The sequence below is a fragment of the Salmo trutta genome, chromosome 3 (assembly GCF_901001165.1).
Source record: "Salmo trutta chromosome 3, fSalTru1.1, whole genome shotgun sequence".
Lineage (NCBI taxonomy): Eukaryota > Metazoa > Chordata > Actinopteri > Salmoniformes > Salmonidae > Salmo > Salmo trutta.
Genome location: NC_042959.1, coordinates 35,141,994 through 35,159,821, shown reverse-complemented (window position 1 = coordinate 35,159,821; position 17,828 = coordinate 35,141,994). Strand labels below are relative to the sequence as shown.

The window sequence follows — 17,828 nt, the reverse complement described above, 5'->3', positions numbered from 1 at the left end:
TAAATTAGGCCCTAATCTATGGATTTCACATGACTGGGAATACAGATATGTATCTGTTGGTCACAGATACCTTAAAAAAAAGGTAGGGGCATGGATCAGAAAACCATTCCGTATTTGGTGTGACCACCACACATCTCCTTCACATATAGTTGATCAGGCTGTTGATTGTGGCCTGTGGAATGTTGTCCCACTCCTCTTCAATGGCTGTGCTTAGTTGCTGGATATTGTCGGGAAATGTAACACGCTACACGTCGATCCAAGGCATCCCGAACATGCTCAATGGGTGACATGTCTGATGAGTATGCAGGCCATGGAAGAACTGGGACCTTTTCAGTTTCCAGGAATTGTGTACAAATCCTTGCGACATGGGGCCGTGCATAATCATGCTAAAACACAATGCCATACACGTGGTATGCGGTTCTGAGGCCGGTTCGATGTACTGCCAATTTCTCTAAAACGAAGTTGGAGGCGACTTATGGTAGAGAAATTAACATTGAATTCTCTGGCAACAGCTTTGTTGGACATTCCTGCAGTCAGCATGCTTATTGTACGCTCCCTCAAGACTTGAGACATCTGTGGCATTGTGTTTTGTGACAAAACTACACATTTTAAAGTGGCCTTTTATTGTCCCAGTACAATTTGCACCTGTGGAATGATCATGCTATTTCATCAGCTTCTTGATATGCAACACCTGCCAGGTGGATGGATTATCTCGGAAAAGGAGAAATGCTCACTAACAGGGATGTAAACAAATGTGTGCATGACATTTGAGAGAAATACGCTTTTAGTGCTTAAGGAACGTTTCTGGGATCTTATATTTCAGTTTATGAAACATGGGACCAACACTTTACATGTTGTATTTATATTTTTGTTTAGTGTACATATCAAACTAATTGTATATGTCATTTTGGATCAGCTGTTGCATCCATAGCTCTGTCTATTTGAGAGTGGTTACTTTCTCCAGCCCCATCTATCAGCTTTTAACCAAAACATTGGCAGGGAAGATGCTTTGTTATTGTTTCAACTGCTGATTGCCCATGTAAACAACAGGGTTACAGGAAGCCAAGGTCAGACTGGACATTAACTATTGATGGTGAAGTACATTCTATATCCATATCTACAGCTCTGTAATTACTGTGCCTGGCTCAATAAAGGGTAAATGATAAATACATATATATCAATAAAGTTTAGATTCCATGTAATTAGTAAAGGCTGAGTAAATAAAACGTTACATACGTTCTTGGAGGCGAGGAACTCCATGCCTTTGGCCACCTGGTAGCTGAAGCCGATGAGGTCAGCATAGCTGAGGGTGGTAGAGTCACTGATGAACAGGGCAGGGTCCATTATGGTCTGGTCTGGAGGGAGAGCAGAGACAAGGATGGCAGGGTTCATTAACGAGGTAAAAAAAGAGAGACAATGTAAAGGTGAATAGATGTTCAGATGATACACATGGACAGTATACACTGAGTGTACGAAACATCAATAACAAATCAAATAAACTCAAACTTTATTTGTCACATGCGCCAAATACAACAAGTGTAGACCTTACCGTGAAATGCTTACATACAAGCCCTTTCCCAACAGTGCAGTTTAAGAGTTAAGAAAATATTTACCAAATAAACTAAAATAATAAAAGGGAACACAATATCATAACAATAACGAGGCTATATACCGGCGGTACCGGTACCGAGTCAGTGTGCGGGGGTACATGTTAGATATAATTTGTACATGTAGGTAGGTGTGAAGTGAATATGCATAGATAATAAATAGCGAGTAGCAGCAGTGTACAAAACAAATGGAGGGGGGGGTCAATGTAATAGTCCAGTGGCCATTTGATTAATTGTTCAGCAGTCTTATGGCTTGGGGGTAGAAGCTGTTAAGGAGCCTTTTGGTCCTAGACTTGGCGCTCCGGCACCTCTTGCCGTGCGGTAGCAGAAAAATAACAGTCCATGACTTGGGTGACTGGAGTCTCTGTGTCATAGGCGTCGAAAGGATAGGACCAAGGCGCAGCGGGTAAAGTGCTCATACTTAATTTATTTAAAGATAACACTTAAACAAAATAAATGTATGATGAAAAACAGTTCCATAAGGCACACAGGCTATACAGAAAATAACCACCTACAAAACACAAGTGAAACAAACCTCAACTAAATATGGCCTCCAATTAGAGACAACGACAACCAGCTGCCTCTAATTGGAGGTCCTACCAAAAACCCAATATAGAAATAGAAAACTAGATATAAACATAGAACCTAAACCAAAAACAAACACCCCCTGCCACACCCTGACCAAACTACAATGACAAATAACTATTTTACTGGTCAGGACGTGACACTCTGGCAATTTTATGGGCTTTCCTCTGACACCGCCTATTATATAGGTCCTGGGTTGCAGGAGGCTAAGCCCCAGTGATGTACTGGGCCGTACGCACTACCCTCTGTAGCGCCTTATGGTCAGATGCCGAGCAGTTGCCATACCAGGTCACAATGCTCAATGCTCTAGATGGTGCAGCTGTAGAAGTTTTTGAGGATCTGGGGACCCATGCCAAATCTTTTCAGTCTCCTGAGGGGGAAAAGGTTTTGTTATGCCCTCTTCACGACAGTCTTGGTGTGTTTGGATCATGATAGATCGTTGGTGATTTGGACACCAGAGAACTTGAAACTATCGACACGCTCCACTATAACTGCGTTGATGTTAATGGGGGCCTGTTCGGCCCTCCTTTTCCTGTTGTCCACGAACAGCTCCTTTGTCTTGCTCACATTGAGGGAGAGGTTGTTGTCCTGGCACGACACTGCCAGTTCTGACCTCCTCCCTATAGGCTGTCTCATCGTTGTCGGTGATCAGGCCTACCACTGTTGTGTCGTCAGCAAACTTAATGATGGTTTTGTTCGTTTTTTGGCCACGCAGTCATGGGTGAACAGGGAGTACAGGAGGGGACTAAGTACACATCCTGAGGGGCCCCACTGTTGAGGATCAGCGTGGCAGACGTGTTGTTGCCTACCCTTACCAGCTGGGGGCGGCCCGTCAGGAAGTCCAGGATCCAGTTGCAGAGTGAGGTGTTTAGTCCCAGGGTCCTTAGCTTAGTGATGAGCTTCATGGGCACTATGGTGTTGAACGCTGAGCTGTAGTCAATAAACAACATTTTCACATAGGTGTTCCTTTGGTCCAGCTGGGAAAGGGCAGTGTGGAGGGCGATTGAGATTGCGTCATCTGTGAATCTGTTGCGGTGGTATGCGAATTAGAGTGGGTCTAGGGTATCCGGGAGGATGCTGTTGATGAGAGCCATGACCAGCCTTTCAAAGCACTTCATGGCTACCGATGTGAGTGCTACGGACGGTAATTATTTAGGCAGGTTACCTTCACTTCCTTGGGCACAGGGACTATGTTGGTCTGCTTGAAACATGTAGGTATTACAGACTCAGTCAGTGAGAGGTTGACAATGTCAGTGAAGACCCTTGCCAGTTGGTCCGCGCATGCTTTGAGTACAGCTCCTGATAATCCATCTGGCACCGCGGCTTTGTGAATGTTGACATGCTTAAAGGTCTTGCTCACATCAGCTACCGAGAGCGTTATCACACAGTCATCCAGGACACCTGGTGAACTTGTGCATGCTTCAATGTTGCTTGCCTCGAAGTGAACATTAAAGGCATGTAGCTCGTCTGGTAGGCACGCATCACTGAGCAGCTCGCGTCTGGGTTTCCTTTTGTAGTCTGTAATAGTTTTCAAGCCCTGCCACATCGGATGAGCGTCAGAGCCGGTGTAGTAGGATTCAATCTTAATCCTGTATTGACACTTTGCTTGTTTGATAGTTCATCTGAGGGCATAGCGGGATTTCTTATAGGCGTCCGGATTAGTGTCTGCTCCTTGAAAGCGGCAGCTCTAGCCTTTAGCTTGATGTGGATGTTGCCTGTAATCCATGGCTTCTGGTTGGAATATGTACGTACGGTCACTGTGGGGACGACGTTGTCGATGCACTTATTGAAGACGCCGATGACGGAGGTGGTATACTCCTCAATGTCATTGGATGAATCCCGGAACATATTCCAGTCTGTGCTAACAAAACAGTCCTGTAGCGTAGCATCCACTTCATCTGACCACTTCCGTATTGAGCGAGTCACTGGTACTTCCTGCTTTAGTTTTTGTTTGTAAGCAGGAATCAGGAGGATAGAATTATGGTCAGATTTGCCAAATGGAGGGCGGGGGAGAGCTTTGTATGCATCTCTGTGTGTGAAGTAAAGGTGGTCTAGAGTTGTTTTTCCTCTGGTTGCACATGTGACATGCTGGTAAAAATGTGGTAAAACTGATTTAAGTTTGCCTGCATTAAAGTCCCCAGCCACTAGGAGCGCCGCTCCTGGGTGAGCATTTTCTTGTTTGCTTATGGCCTTATAGAGTTGGTTGAGTGCGGTCTTAGTGCCAGCATCGGTCTGTGGTGGTAAATAGACGGCTACAAATAATATGGATGAGAACTCTCTTGGCAGACAGTGTGGTCTACAGCTTATCATGAGGTACTCTACCTCAGACGAGCAATACCTCGAGACTTCTTTAATATTAGACATCGCGCACCAGCTGTTATTGACAAAAAGACTCACACCCCCCACCCCTCGTCTTACCAGACGTGGCTTCTCTGTTCTGCCGGTGCATTGAAAATCAGCTCTATATTATCCGCGTTCTCGTTCAGCCGCGACTCGGTGAAACACAAGATATTACAGTTCTTAATGTTTTATTTTCCAATGATTACATGTTAGCAAGTAGAATTGATGGCAGTGGGAGTTTACTCGCTCGCCTACGGATTCTCAAAAGGCAGCCCAATCTGCATCCTCTTTTCCTCTATCTTTTCTTCATGCATATGATGGGGATTTGGGCCTGTTCCGGGAGAGCAGTATATCTTTCTCGTTGGACTCGTTACAGGAAAAAGCTTCTTCCAGTTCGTGGTAAGTAATCCCAGTTCTGATGTCCAGAAGTTATTTTCGGTCATAAGAGACGGTAGCAGCAACTTTATATACAAAATAAGTAAAAAAGATAAGTTACAAACAACGCAAAAAAATGAACAAAATAGCACAATTGGTTACGGGCATGTAAAACGTACGCCATCCTCTTCGGCGCCATTTTAACACCTGCTCTTTCCTTGACGGCTGACCAGGTGAATCCAGGTGAAAGCTATGATCCCTTATTGATGTCATACACAATCCATGTCTCAGTTGTCTCAAGGCTTAAAAATCCGTCTTTAACCTGTCTCCTCCCCTTCATCTACACTGATTGAAGTGGATTTAATAAGTGACATCAATAAGGGATCATAGTTTTCACCTGGATTCAACTGGTCAGTCTCTGTCATGGAAGGAGCAGGTGTCCTTAGTGTTTTGTACACTCAGTGTACATAGAGGCTCTGTAGGTCAAATAAACAATTAAATTGTCCTTAACCCATCCTCCTGCGCTTTCTCTTCTCATGTGCTTCCCATATGTTTGACATATAACAGACCTAAAATATACAAAGTATACAGTACGCTTGAGCTTTGTTATGGCTCTGCATTTCTTGGACTCTATACCTTGTTCCTGGTAATGGTCGTGCTGATAGGGAGACTCATAGGGAGAAGCCTGGATGTCAGCGTATTTGATGGTGTCTTTCAGCTCCTGCATGGGGACGTACACTGTGGGCTCGTCCTTACTCATGTCCATGTAACCACCGTCACACTCACTGCCAAATGACACGTAGCTGCCAAGATATTTGGGACACATTAGGGTAAAGTATAATGAAAAATAAAAAACCTCATGGTCATCTCTATGTTTCTATGGCCTCATTTTGTAATTGAATGTCTACGGATGTAGGATCTAAATTTGAGGTAGTTTGCTACAGCAGGAATAACCCTGCAGCAGCAGGAAATGCAAATTATTATGTGGATTATAATGAATGGACATTTTTGTGGTTGATACATTTTTTGTAAATGAAAATCAAGTCTGAAATTTCAAAGTGGAAATGACAACTTCAGAAGCATTTTTAAAGCTCAAATAAACAACACGTTTACATTTCCTGCCTTGCAGAAAAGTTCTCCTGCAACAGGGTGATCAAATTAAGATCCTACATATGTACACTACTGTTCAAAAGGTTGGCGTCACTTAGAAATTTCCTTGTTTTTGAAAGAAAAGCACATTTTTTGTCCATTAAAATAACATCAAATTGATCAGAAATACAGTGTAGACATTGTTAATGTTGTAAATGACTATTGTAGCTGGAAACGGCTGATTTTGAATGGAATGTCTACATAGGCGTACAGAGGCCCATTATCAGCAACCATCACTCCTGTGTTCCAATGGCACGTTGTGTTAGCTAATCCAAGTTTATCATTTTAAAAGGCTAATTGATCATTCGAAAACCTTTTTGCAATTATGTTAGCACAGCTGAAAACTGTGCTCTGATTAAAGAAGCAATACAACTGGCCTTCTGTCGAGTATCTGGAGCATCAGCATTTGTGGGTTCAATTACAGGCTCAAAATGGCCAGAAACAAAGAACTTTCTTCTGAAACGCGTCAGTCTCTTGGCAATTTCTCTCATGGAATAGCCTTCATTTCTCAGAACAAGAACAGACTGACGAGTTTCAGAAAGTTCTTTGTTTCTGGCCATTTTGAGCCTATAATCGAACCCACAAATGCTTATGCTCCAGATACTCAACTATTCTAAAGAAGGCCTATGTAAATATCCATTATAAATCAGCAGTTTCCAGCTACAATAGTCATTTACAACATTTACAGTGTCTACACTGTATTTCTGATCAATTTGATGTTATTTTAATGGGCAAAAAATGTGCTTGTCATTCAAAAACAAGGACATTTCTAAGTGACCCCAAACTTTTGAACAGTAGTGTATGTCTTTTTTTGTGGTTGTACTTGATCCACGCACTGGCCAATATAACCTCTTCTTTATCTTCCAAATGAAGACCTGAGTGACCCTGATAAAGGATTTATATGTTTAAATATAATGATTAAATAATTCTACCCTGAAACCTAACTATTAGTGATTATTAGTTTATGTAGCATGTATAATGAATAATTAAAGTACTAAACGTAAGTCCCATAAGGTTTAGTAGAGACCTGTGAGAAAGAGAAATGTATGTGTGTGCCTAAGAAAATAACAATTAGACTGTTTGGCTCGACCTGGCTAGAACTCTGAGAAACTTATGATAGGACAGGGAGTACTTCAAGGTTCCTCTAATCTCAGGGGAATGGAATGGACAGTGCTGAGTAGTGATAAACAGCGGTGAGAACTCTGGGGAGGGATACATCCCACCTACTGTTCGTGTGTATGTATGTGCGTAGGATATCTACTGTTTGTGTGGATGTATGTGTGTAAGGAAGAAGCAAGTTATAAAATGAATGTCTTTGAATAATGGACTTCAGAACGTTCTCTGAATAAACTGTACGAACCTTTTGCATAAGCTGAGTCTTTGCCTAATTACTATTAACCCAGTGTCTTACAAACCTTGTGGATTAGTCAAAGCTTATTAGTTATTATCATTGGGATTGAAAATTCTCGTGACAGACCCCCAGATGAAGAGGTAGCTCTCACCCTTTCCTCTGGCTGAGAGGAGTGCTCCCTCCAGAGATGCGGCAGCCAGAGTCCTCCTGGTTCTTTTCAAGGTAGTACTGCAGGAACGTGTGCTTGTTCTTGTGTAAGTAGTCCACCAGGTCTCCATAGCGACAGTACTCTGTCACCAGGTAGAGAGGGCCTGAGAGGTTGGGTGCCACAAAAGGGACATTTTTATCTTCATCGGGGAAGAATTTGTGTGAACTATTGTATTACACATACAATTACATGGTTAGTAAAAAGAAAGGTTTGTAACTATGATGTTATAGTCCCCTTAGTGTGGGAGGCAACCCATCTGCCTAACAATGTTCCAGCATACAGTGCCTTGCGTAAGTATTCACCCCCTTGGTGTTTTTCCTATTTTGTTGCATTACAACCTGTAATTTAAATGGATTTCATGTAATGGACATACACAAAATAGTCCAAATTGGTGAAGTGAAATGAAAAAAATAACTTGTTTGAAAAAATTCAACATAAAAAACCTGGAAAAGTGGTGCGTGCATATGAATTCACCCCCTTTGCTATGAAGCCCCTAAATAAGATCTGGTACAACTAATTACCTTCAGAAGTCATATAATTAGTTAAATAGAGCCCACCTGTGTGCAATCTAAGTATCACATGATCTGTCACACGATCTCAGTATATATACACCTGTTCTGAAAGGCCCCAGAGTTTGCAACACCACTAAGCAAGGGGCACCACCAAGCAAGCGGCACCATGAAGACCAAGGAGCTCTCCAAACAGGTCAGGGACAAAGTTGTGGAGAAGTACAGATCAGGGTTGAGTTATATAAAAATATCAGAAACGTTGAACATCCCACGGAGCACCATTAAATCCATTTTTGAAAAATGGAAAGAATAGGGCACAACAACAAACCTGCCAAGAGATGGCCGCCCACCAAAACTCACAGACCAGGCAAGGAGGGCATTTATCAAAAAGGCAACAAAGAGACCAAAGATAACCCTGAAGGAGCTGCAAAGTTCCACAGTGGAGATTGGAATATCTGTCCATAGGACCACTTTAAGCCGGTGGCACCGGACTAGTGACACGCACTTCAGGGCGAGTGCGGGGAGCAGGCACAGGACGTACTGGACTGAGGACACTCACTCCAGGGAGAGTGCGAGGAGGAGGCACAGGACGTACTGGGCCGTGGAGGCGCACTGGAGACCTGGTGCGTAGAACCGGTGCAGGATATACTGAACCGTGGAGGCGCACTGGAGGTCTGGAGCGTAGAGCTGGCACAACCCGTCCTGGCTGAACACTCACTTTAGCCCGGCAAGTGCGGGGTGCTGGCACAGGACGAACTGGGCTGTGAATGCGCACTGGCGACACAGTGCGTAGAGCTGGCGCAGGATATCCTGGACCGAGGAGGTGTACTGGAGACCAGGAGCGTTGAGCCGGCACAACCCGTGCTGGCTGAATGCTCACTTTAGCCCGGCAAATACGGGGCGCAGGCACAGTGCGCACCGGGCTATGAATGCGCACTGGAGATACAGTGCGCATCACTGCATAACACAGTGCCTGACTGGTCACACGCTCCTGCTCCCCACAGTAAGCACGGGGAGTTGGCTCAGGTCTAAACCCTGACTCCGCCAATCTCCCCGTGTGCCCCCCCCAACAATCTTTTGAGCTGCCTCTTGGGTTTCCGTCGTTGCCGTGCTAATTCCTCGTATCGTCGCCGTTCCTCTTTTGCTGCCTCTATCTCCTCCCTTGGACGGCGATATTCCCAAATCTGCGTCCAGAGCCCCTTGCCATCCAGGATCTCCTCCCATGTCCACTCCTGGCCACGCTGCTTGGTACTCTGGTGGTGGGAGATTCTGTCACGTTCGTTGTAGGGAGACCAAAGCGCAGCGTGGGTATCGTTCCACATCTTTTATTTTAATGTGAAACTTTGCAAAACAAACAATAAACTACAAACAAAACACAAACCGTGACGAAAGAGGTGCAACATGCACTAACTCAAAATAATCTCCCACAAACACAGGTGGGAAAAACAATTACTTAAATATGATCCCCAATTAGAGACAACAATGACCAGCTGCCTCTAATTGGGGATCACACAAAAATCCTAACATAGAAAAAAGTAACTAGAACCAAAACAACATAGAACTAAATAAACTAGATAACCACCCCCGGCACGCCCTGACCTTGACCTACTCTACCATAGAAAATAAGAGCTCTCTATGGTCAGGACGTGACAGGGGGTGAATACTTTCGCAAGCCACTGTACATGCTGTTGCCCTAGGTCTGGGATTTCAGAGACTAATGACATTAGGTTGTGAGCTTGTGATTGTTGCTGTGGTGACGGGGGCAGGGCTCACCCTGTTTGGTGCAGGCCCCCAGCAGGTTGACAATGTTGAGGTGAGGCCCCAGGTGGCTCATGATCTTCAGCTCTGACATTAGAGCCTGGGTCTCACTCCTCCTGGCCGTGGCTGGAGGAGTGGTCAGAGGTCAGAGAACTAAAGCATGAAACAGACTGGCATACAGGCTTAAAACTACCTCTATGCTGAAGATGATTGTTCTCACTTACATTTGAGCATTTTCACTGCCACTTTCGTGCTGGACTGGGAATGACCGAGACCATACGCGGTTGCTTCGACCACCCTGCCGAATGCTCCGGACCCAAGAGTACGACCTGGAACACAACACAAACATTGCCCAAATCAGAAAAGTCAATATGAACAGTAACTTGTATCTGTCTCTATTAAATATACTATCAAATAAAGGTTGGGGGTACCCCCATAGACATCATTGGCACCCCCTTCCCCCATGGTTCCTGGTCCTTACCCAGCACCAGGCTGTCTCGGGGCATCTCCCAGGCAAGGTCATAGGGCAGATGGATGGGGTCAACGTAGATGTACTCATGTCCGTCCAGACTCACTGACTCGATCACCTTCCACCTGATCTCATAGCGAGGCTTCTGAGGCAACACACAAGAGTAAGAGTTACCCAATCACTCAGGCACATTGAGATACCATGAGTGAGTTAGTAATTGTACTCCATTTTGCATTGTTGTTTTAACATTGTTCATTGTGTCTTTGTGTAGTCTCACCTTCCTCCACACAGCGATGAGGATGATGATGGAGATGATGACGATGACTACCAGGGCTAGAACCGCAGCCAACACTGCCACCTGGGAGAAAAAAGCTAGAACACAACACAGAACATTAACGTCCAACTATTACATAGTCGACATAGTCACAGAGAACATTTGTTCCTAGTATTAACATTCACACCATTATTTATACATAAACTATTATTTATCAGGTGTGCTAGTGCTGGACTGGAACCAACAGCCTGCACAGTACACCCTGCAACTCTCCAGGACTGTCTAGTTACAGTATGTGCTTGATAAATGCAACCCCTTAGGTAGATACACATCGAAATACAAATATCCCCATCGATAAAATGTTGTTCTTAGATAATGGCAATAGCATCATTGTTCGGTTCTATCTTTAGATACATACTGCTGGACACCAGTTTGACGTCCCTCCTGCGGAGTCCTCTCTCGTTGCTAGCCTCGCAGCGGACGCTCACCTGCTGGGGCTTGTGGAAGATGACCTGGCTGCGGACCTGGCCCACCTTACGGCTCTCGTTGAAGCTGACGTTGGTCTGGACGCTCAGGGTCTCGGGGTCTGACACTAGGGGCTGCCACACTGTGCTCCGGTTACTGCACCTGGGACAGATGTTATAATAATAACTACAGGTGTTTCAATAGTACAGTAGTGAAGGTGAACTACTACTGCTACCTTTACTCAGGTGTGTCTGAGGTAAATGCTGTGAGCTAATGCACTCTGGTATAGAAGTTGTCTGATAACCTATAGCTGGCCTGATATCAGTTTAAACTGCGATTACTAAAACGAAACAAGCTAAGTCTGCCCTCTAGTGTCCAGAGTGTGACAGAATGCCAGACACTGACAGTGTGATGATGATGATGACATGACCCACTTGAGCATGCTGTCACAGCTGAACCACTGGATGGTGGGGGAAGGTACCCCCTCAGCCACACAGGTCACTGCATGCCTCTTCCCAGGGAGGTGGTGGTCTGACAGGTCTGTGATCTGAGGGGGGACTACACAGAGAGGGGTGCAGGATTAGGAACATATCCCATGAATCTAGATGATAAGTGTAGGTATATGTTGAGCCAGGGTGGAATTTCAATAGTCTTAAGTTACTTTTTATTATCATCGCCTCTCATTTATTTATACTGATCTCAAAGCATAGGGAGTGTGAAAGCAATGGAGCTACATCCATGGTGGATGCAGTTCTTTCAAATCAGTGCTGATGACAAAAGGTAAAGGAGGAGAAGGAACCACTTAACAGACTACTGATATACACCATATTGGTTTACATTGGTTGCAAAGGCGACTCACCTTTGACCTCTAGATCAAAGGTCAATTTCTTGGTGTCATCTCCGTTGGCGACGTGAACGGTGTAGAGGCCTTTCTGTTCTGTCCTGATCCTCACCAGGGTCAACGTGCTGACGTACCTGAGATAGAGGGGTAATGGAAAACCACACAGTTATAATGTTGGTTCACTGATCCTGGAAAAATGGGTTTATCTTAATAAACCCATCAACATTGCTAAAACCATAAAACCTCCTGAGACATCAATCAACAGCAGATAAAGCCTAGACAGCAGGTAACCCAACACCCAGCAGGAACCAGAGGCAGACTAAGACCATCTCTGAGGGGTAAATTACCCAATTAGTCACTAACGTAATGCATTGTATACCACACAAGTGGAATTGTAAATCTGGTTGCCTGATCTGTTTTATACTTTCATGTAACGACAAATAGAACAAACTCTATTGATCTAATCTGTGAAATGTAATCTCCAGATTGATTAGAATTGATCGTCGTCCAGTTGGTCTCACCTGGTCTCATGCTCCTGCGTGGTGACTACGACTTTGTCCCCGTTGACCGTGGCATCATCTTTGGTCCAGCGGACACGTGGAGGGGGGTAAGCTTCAATCTCCACCCTCAGCTCTACGTTCTGGTGCAGCTGGGCTGAGACATTACGATCCTGGATGGACCTCAGCTCCACGAAGCCTTGTTCTGACAGAAGAAGGTTGTCGTTAGTTAGTTAACACATTAAGTATAGTACCTCTGTAAACATTCTGCAAGAACATGTAGCCTGCGTTAAGGAATAAATAGCTTGACAAATGGGAGTTGAGAAGCTGAAACAGACAGGCACCCAGGGCAAGGGAAGATGCCTTTAAATTGTTGATCCATATCTGCAGCCAATGCTTTCTGATGCCCAGTATGCTAGCGTATATGCTATGATATCAAAAGTTATTTTTTTCCCCTTCATCGTAACTACTATTTAAGAGTATTAAGTGTAATTCACTGTGTTTACAGTATGGCTGCTAAGTATAGTGGGTCCATATTGTAGACTGAGGTGATTACAAAGCTGTCTATTCAAATGGTTGAACTGTTTAGAGACTGAAATGAGGATCTGTCATTTCCAGTGGGCTGTCCAGAGTATTGGCCCAGAGCCATGTAGAGAGAAAGACTTACAACATGCATGCACTGGCTGTATGAAGAAGGCAGTTTATACATGTTTGACTACCGTGGCCTAAATATAACACAACTCAGTGGGAATAGGGTAAGCATTCACAGTGGCACGACTGTCTTTGGCTACATCCAATCCTCAAAAAGGGTGAAAGAGAAAAATGTTGAGTTTACCCTTCAAAAAACTTTCTGCCGACTTTCATTTTGCAGCTTGTTAGATGCAGTTAAGTTGAATGAATTTCAATTATTTGAAATGACTTCAAAGGTAAAGGTACAGTGCTGATTCTGAGTCAACAAAATCTCTCAGATTGGACACTTTTCACATAATGTTATCAAAAATAATAATTCAATATTATTTGATTTTAATTGACTATCTCACACAAAACACAGATGTTGTGTTTGCATGTTCAGAGACATTCACTAGCTAAATGATAAAAAAACATTTACATGTGGTTTATTTTAACAGAACTCTCTCTCGCGTAGTGCATGGGGGTTCATATTATGAGTGATGCTCTTTCAGTCTTAAAGAATTGCCTTAATAATAATCTATCCAGTCATTGTTTGTTTTTAGAGTCTCTTCCTGTCTCCTTCTCACCAAGGATGGTGATGTTGACGTTGGCTGTGGCTCTCTGGTCCAGGACACCCTCGTGGACATGACACGCATACTGGCCTGTGTTGGCCAGCGTCACCTTGGAGACTATGAGGCGTGAGCGCATCTTCTGGGATGACAGGACGTCAGTCAGAGGCTCAATGGAGTCCACCTGACAGACACAGGGGAGGAAAGGGGTGCATACATTTTGTATTCCTTCTGATTGAAGGCTATGGAAATATAAACTAAGTAATATCAGATTCTACAAGTTTAACAGGATGTGTTGATTTTATCCACATGTATATCTATCAGTGAAATCCTAACACAAGGGCCTTCAAACCTCTTAACTTGTTTGGGATAGGAGGCAGTATTTTCACGTCTGAATGAAAAGTGTGCCCAAAGTAAACTGCCTGCTACTCAGGCCCAGAAGCTAGGATATGCATATAATTGGTAGATTTGGATAGAAAACTCTAAAGTTTCTAAAACTGTTCAAATTATGTCTGTGAGTATAACAGAACTTATTTGGCAGGTGAAACCCCGAGGACAAACCATCCAGGATTTTTTTTGAGGTGACAGTGTTTTCAATGGGTTTTCTATGTGGATCTAGATTTCTAAGGCACTTGCTTGCAGTTTCTATCGCTTCCACTGGATGTCAACAGTCTAGAAATTGGTTGATGTTTTTCTTTTGAGTAATGAAGAAGTATGGCTGTTCAGTACGAAGGTCGAGTGTAGTGTACTTTTGTGGTTGGGGCGGGCGACCTGAAAACTCGCTCCACTTTGTTTTCGTCCTGTATTGAACACAGTTTATCCCGTCTTAAATTTTATCGATTATTTACGTTAAAAAATACCTAAAGTTGTATTAGGAAAGTTGTTTGAAATGTTTGGATCAAGATTACAGGTAACTTATTAGATATTTTGTAGTCATGTTGCACGAGTTGGAACCGGTGTTTTTCTGAATAAAACGCGCCAAATAAATTGACATTTTGGAGATATAATGAAGGAATTTATCAAACAAAAGGACCATTTATGATGTTTATCCTCTACGGGCTAGGGGGCAGTATTGAGAATTTTGGAAAAAAATATGTGCCCATTTTTAACTGCCTCCTACACCAACTCAGAAGCTAGAATATGCATATTATTGTTCAGGTTTGGATAGAAAACACTCTGAATTTTCTAAAACAGTTTGAATGGTGTCTGTAAGTATAACAAAACTCATATTGCAGGCAAAAACCTGTGAAAAATAGATTAAAAAAAATGTGAATTTTGTGACTGTACTATTTAGTGTCATTGTTTTATAGATACCATAGTGAGAAAGGATTCAGTTCGCAACTCCTACTGCTTCCACTAGATGTCAACGATCTTTATTATGTTGTTTGAAGCATCTGTGATGAATACAGACCGAATTAGAATGCTTGGAAGTTGACACGTCATCACTTCATTTTTTGCGCCTGCGCATAAATCTGAGAAGAGTGTCTTTGTCATAATCGTTTATTCTAGACACTTGATAGGTTGTGTGAAAATATTACTGATGTTTACTGATGTTTCACGTTAAAAATGGACCAAAAGATTAATGCTAAACAACGTTTGACATGTTTGAACAAACGTAAATAGATTATTTACTAGTTTTTTTTTAGCTTTTCGGCGTGACTTTACACTGCCCACCTCATTTTGTGGGAGCCTACTGAACGCTAACTATTTGGACATAAATTATGAACTTTGTCAAAAGAAACCACATTTGTTCTGGACCTGGGATCCCTGGCAGCGCCTTCTGATGGAGATAATCAAAGGTAAGGGGATATTTAGAATGTTATTATCGATATTAGATGATGCTAATGCTAACTGTATAGCTTAGCTTAGCTTATAGCTTATTGTTGTTAGCATAGTACCCAGTTTATTGCAAAATGTGATTTCCCAGTAAAGTTATTTTGAGATCTGGCCATTCGGTAGCAATTACGAGATGATAATATATTATTCTTTGAATGACAATATTATAATTTACCAATGTTTTCGAATAGTAATTCCGTGATTTGTAATGCTGGATTCACTGGGAGCATTGGAGCCGAAAAAAATTCTGAATTTCACCGCGACTGTAAATGCTGTTTTTGGATATAAATATGAACTTGATGGAACTAAAAATGCATGTATTGTATAACATAATGTCCTATGAGTGTCATCTGATGCAGATTGTCAAAGGTAAGTGCATAATTCTAGCTAGTTTTCTGTCTGTTGATGCCCTTCTTTGAATTGGCTAAACATTACACACAGCTATTGTCAATGTACTCTCCTAACATAACCTAACTTTATGCATTCTCCGTAAAGCCTCTGAAAATCGGACAGCGTGGTTAGATTTAGGAGATATATCTTTCAAATGGAGGAAAATAGTTGATTATTTGAGTATTTGAAATGATTACTCTTGCAGTTTTGAATTCCCCGCCATGGTCACATGACAATGAATCCCAATACCGGGATAAGATCCTGCCCCCTGGCCTCAACAGGGACATATTGGAGTGCTAACAGAAGAAGATCTTCAAAGGTAAGGCATGAATTATATCGTTATTTCTGAGTTTTGCGTCGCGCCTGGTGGGTTGAGTTATGATTGTCATGTGTTTGTTTGATGGGGTGCTGTCCTCAGATAATAGCATGGTTTGCTTTCGCCGTAAAGCCTTTTTGAAATCTGACACGGTGGCTAGATTAACAAAAAGTTAGGATTTAATTTGGTGTATTGCACTTGTGAATGTATGAAAGTTAAATATTTGTAATACTTTTTTTTGAATTTCGGTCTGCAGTTTCACCGGATGTTGTCGAAACCTTCCGTTAGCGGAACCCCTATCCCAAACAGGTTTTTAAGGATCTTACACTTTAAAAAAAAGTTTTCATCTAAAATGACATACCCAAATCTAACTGCCTGTAGTTCAGGACCTGAAGCAAGGACATGCATATTCTTGAAACCATTTCAAAGTAAACACTTTGAAGTTTGTGGAAATGTGAAATTAATGTAGGAGAATATAACACATTAGATCTGGTAAAAGATAATACAAACAAAAAAAACGTGTTTTCAAAAAAAATATTCGAAATGCAAGAGAAAGGCCATAATGTAATATTGCAGATTAGGCACTTGTGTGTGCAAAGTTTTAGATTGATCCAGTGAAGCATTGCAATACTGGACAATATTTTGTATCAAGACTGCCTAAATGTGCCGAATTGGTGAATTGATACATTTTCAAGTACATAACTATAGAGAACATACACAAATTATATGGTAATACAACATTTTACAAAAAAAGTTTAAACACTCCCAGGAATGTCATACATGATGGATCATTAGCTATTACACTAACTTTCACGCATCTAGATGGCCGGGCGGGGTGGGTGTGGAGCCAGAGACAGCAGGGGTTCAAACTGTAGAACCCAGTTCCTACATTTTAATATAAAAATAGATTTTATCAAACAAAACTATTCTACATTTTATCTCTGGGACCCTCAGGATGACAAATCAGAGCAAGATTACTGAATGTAAGTACATTATTTACCTTCAGATATGAATGTATCAAACCAGTTGCCGTGATAAAGTTTGTTGTTGTTGTGCACTCTCCTCAAACAATAGCATGGTATTTTTTCACTGTAATAGCTACTGTAGTTAGATTAACAAGAATTTCAGCTTTCTGCCCATAGAAGACATATGTCCTGGAAAGTTTGCTGTTACTTACAAAAACCTGCTAATCGCATTAGCGCACGTTAGCTCAACCGTCCCGGTATAGGGACACCGATCCCATAGAGGTAAAACACTTTCACCACCAAAAAGATAGTGTATTATGAATGATGATATGAAAACCATGTCTGTCATGAATGATATTTCCTGGGGATTTAACACATCTAGGTGTGGCTACACAGACATCTTGATGTAATTTACTCTATGCCTGTTCTCCTCTCTTCTCTCCCACTCACGTCTCTATTGGGATAGTCCCAGGAGAAGAAGACCAGCTCCACTCCGTGCACCGTGCAGTTCACTGTAAGAGGCTCGCCCTGCTTCAGCACCGTCTTAGACGCATTGATGTAGGCGTCGATCGTCTCCGGAACTAACACGGGAAATGTGTGGAAAGCGAAGAAAAGAAAGAAAAGGGAGGGTGTGAGGGAAAGAGGGATAGAGATA

The 17,828-nt window shown here is 42.6% G+C and overlaps 1 protein-coding gene across 2 annotated transcripts in view; it reads right to left on the bottom strand.

Moving 5' to 3' along the window:
• The window catches only part of pdgfrb (platelet-derived growth factor receptor, beta polypeptide), a 59,295-nt gene that overhangs the window by 8,199 nt on the left and 33,268 nt on the right, over positions 1 to 17,828 (bottom strand). Inside the window, exons 5-17 of one of the 2 annotated variants that reach the window (XM_029732867.1) lie at positions 17,624 to 17,754; positions 13,685 to 13,850; positions 12,453 to 12,633; positions 11,950 to 12,065; positions 11,525 to 11,648; positions 11,044 to 11,252; positions 10,629 to 10,723; positions 10,364 to 10,496; positions 10,107 to 10,211; positions 9,898 to 10,008; positions 7,559 to 7,718; positions 5,544 to 5,710; positions 1,237 to 1,355 (exon numbers count right to left, since the gene is read on the bottom strand). In XM_029732867.1, the coding sequence (XP_029588727.1) occupies positions 1,237 to 1,355; positions 5,544 to 5,710; positions 7,559 to 7,718; positions 9,898 to 10,008; positions 10,107 to 10,211; positions 10,364 to 10,496; positions 10,629 to 10,723; positions 11,044 to 11,252; positions 11,525 to 11,648; positions 11,950 to 12,065; positions 12,453 to 12,633; positions 13,685 to 13,850; positions 17,624 to 17,754 (1,817 nt within the window). The remainder of the gene's footprint in view (positions 1 to 1,236; positions 1,356 to 5,543; positions 5,711 to 7,558; positions 7,719 to 9,897; positions 10,009 to 10,106; positions 10,212 to 10,363; positions 10,497 to 10,628; positions 10,724 to 11,043; positions 11,253 to 11,524; positions 11,649 to 11,949; positions 12,066 to 12,452; positions 12,634 to 13,684; positions 13,851 to 17,623; positions 17,755 to 17,828) is intronic. The other variant, XM_029732869.1, reaches the window with a different exon arrangement.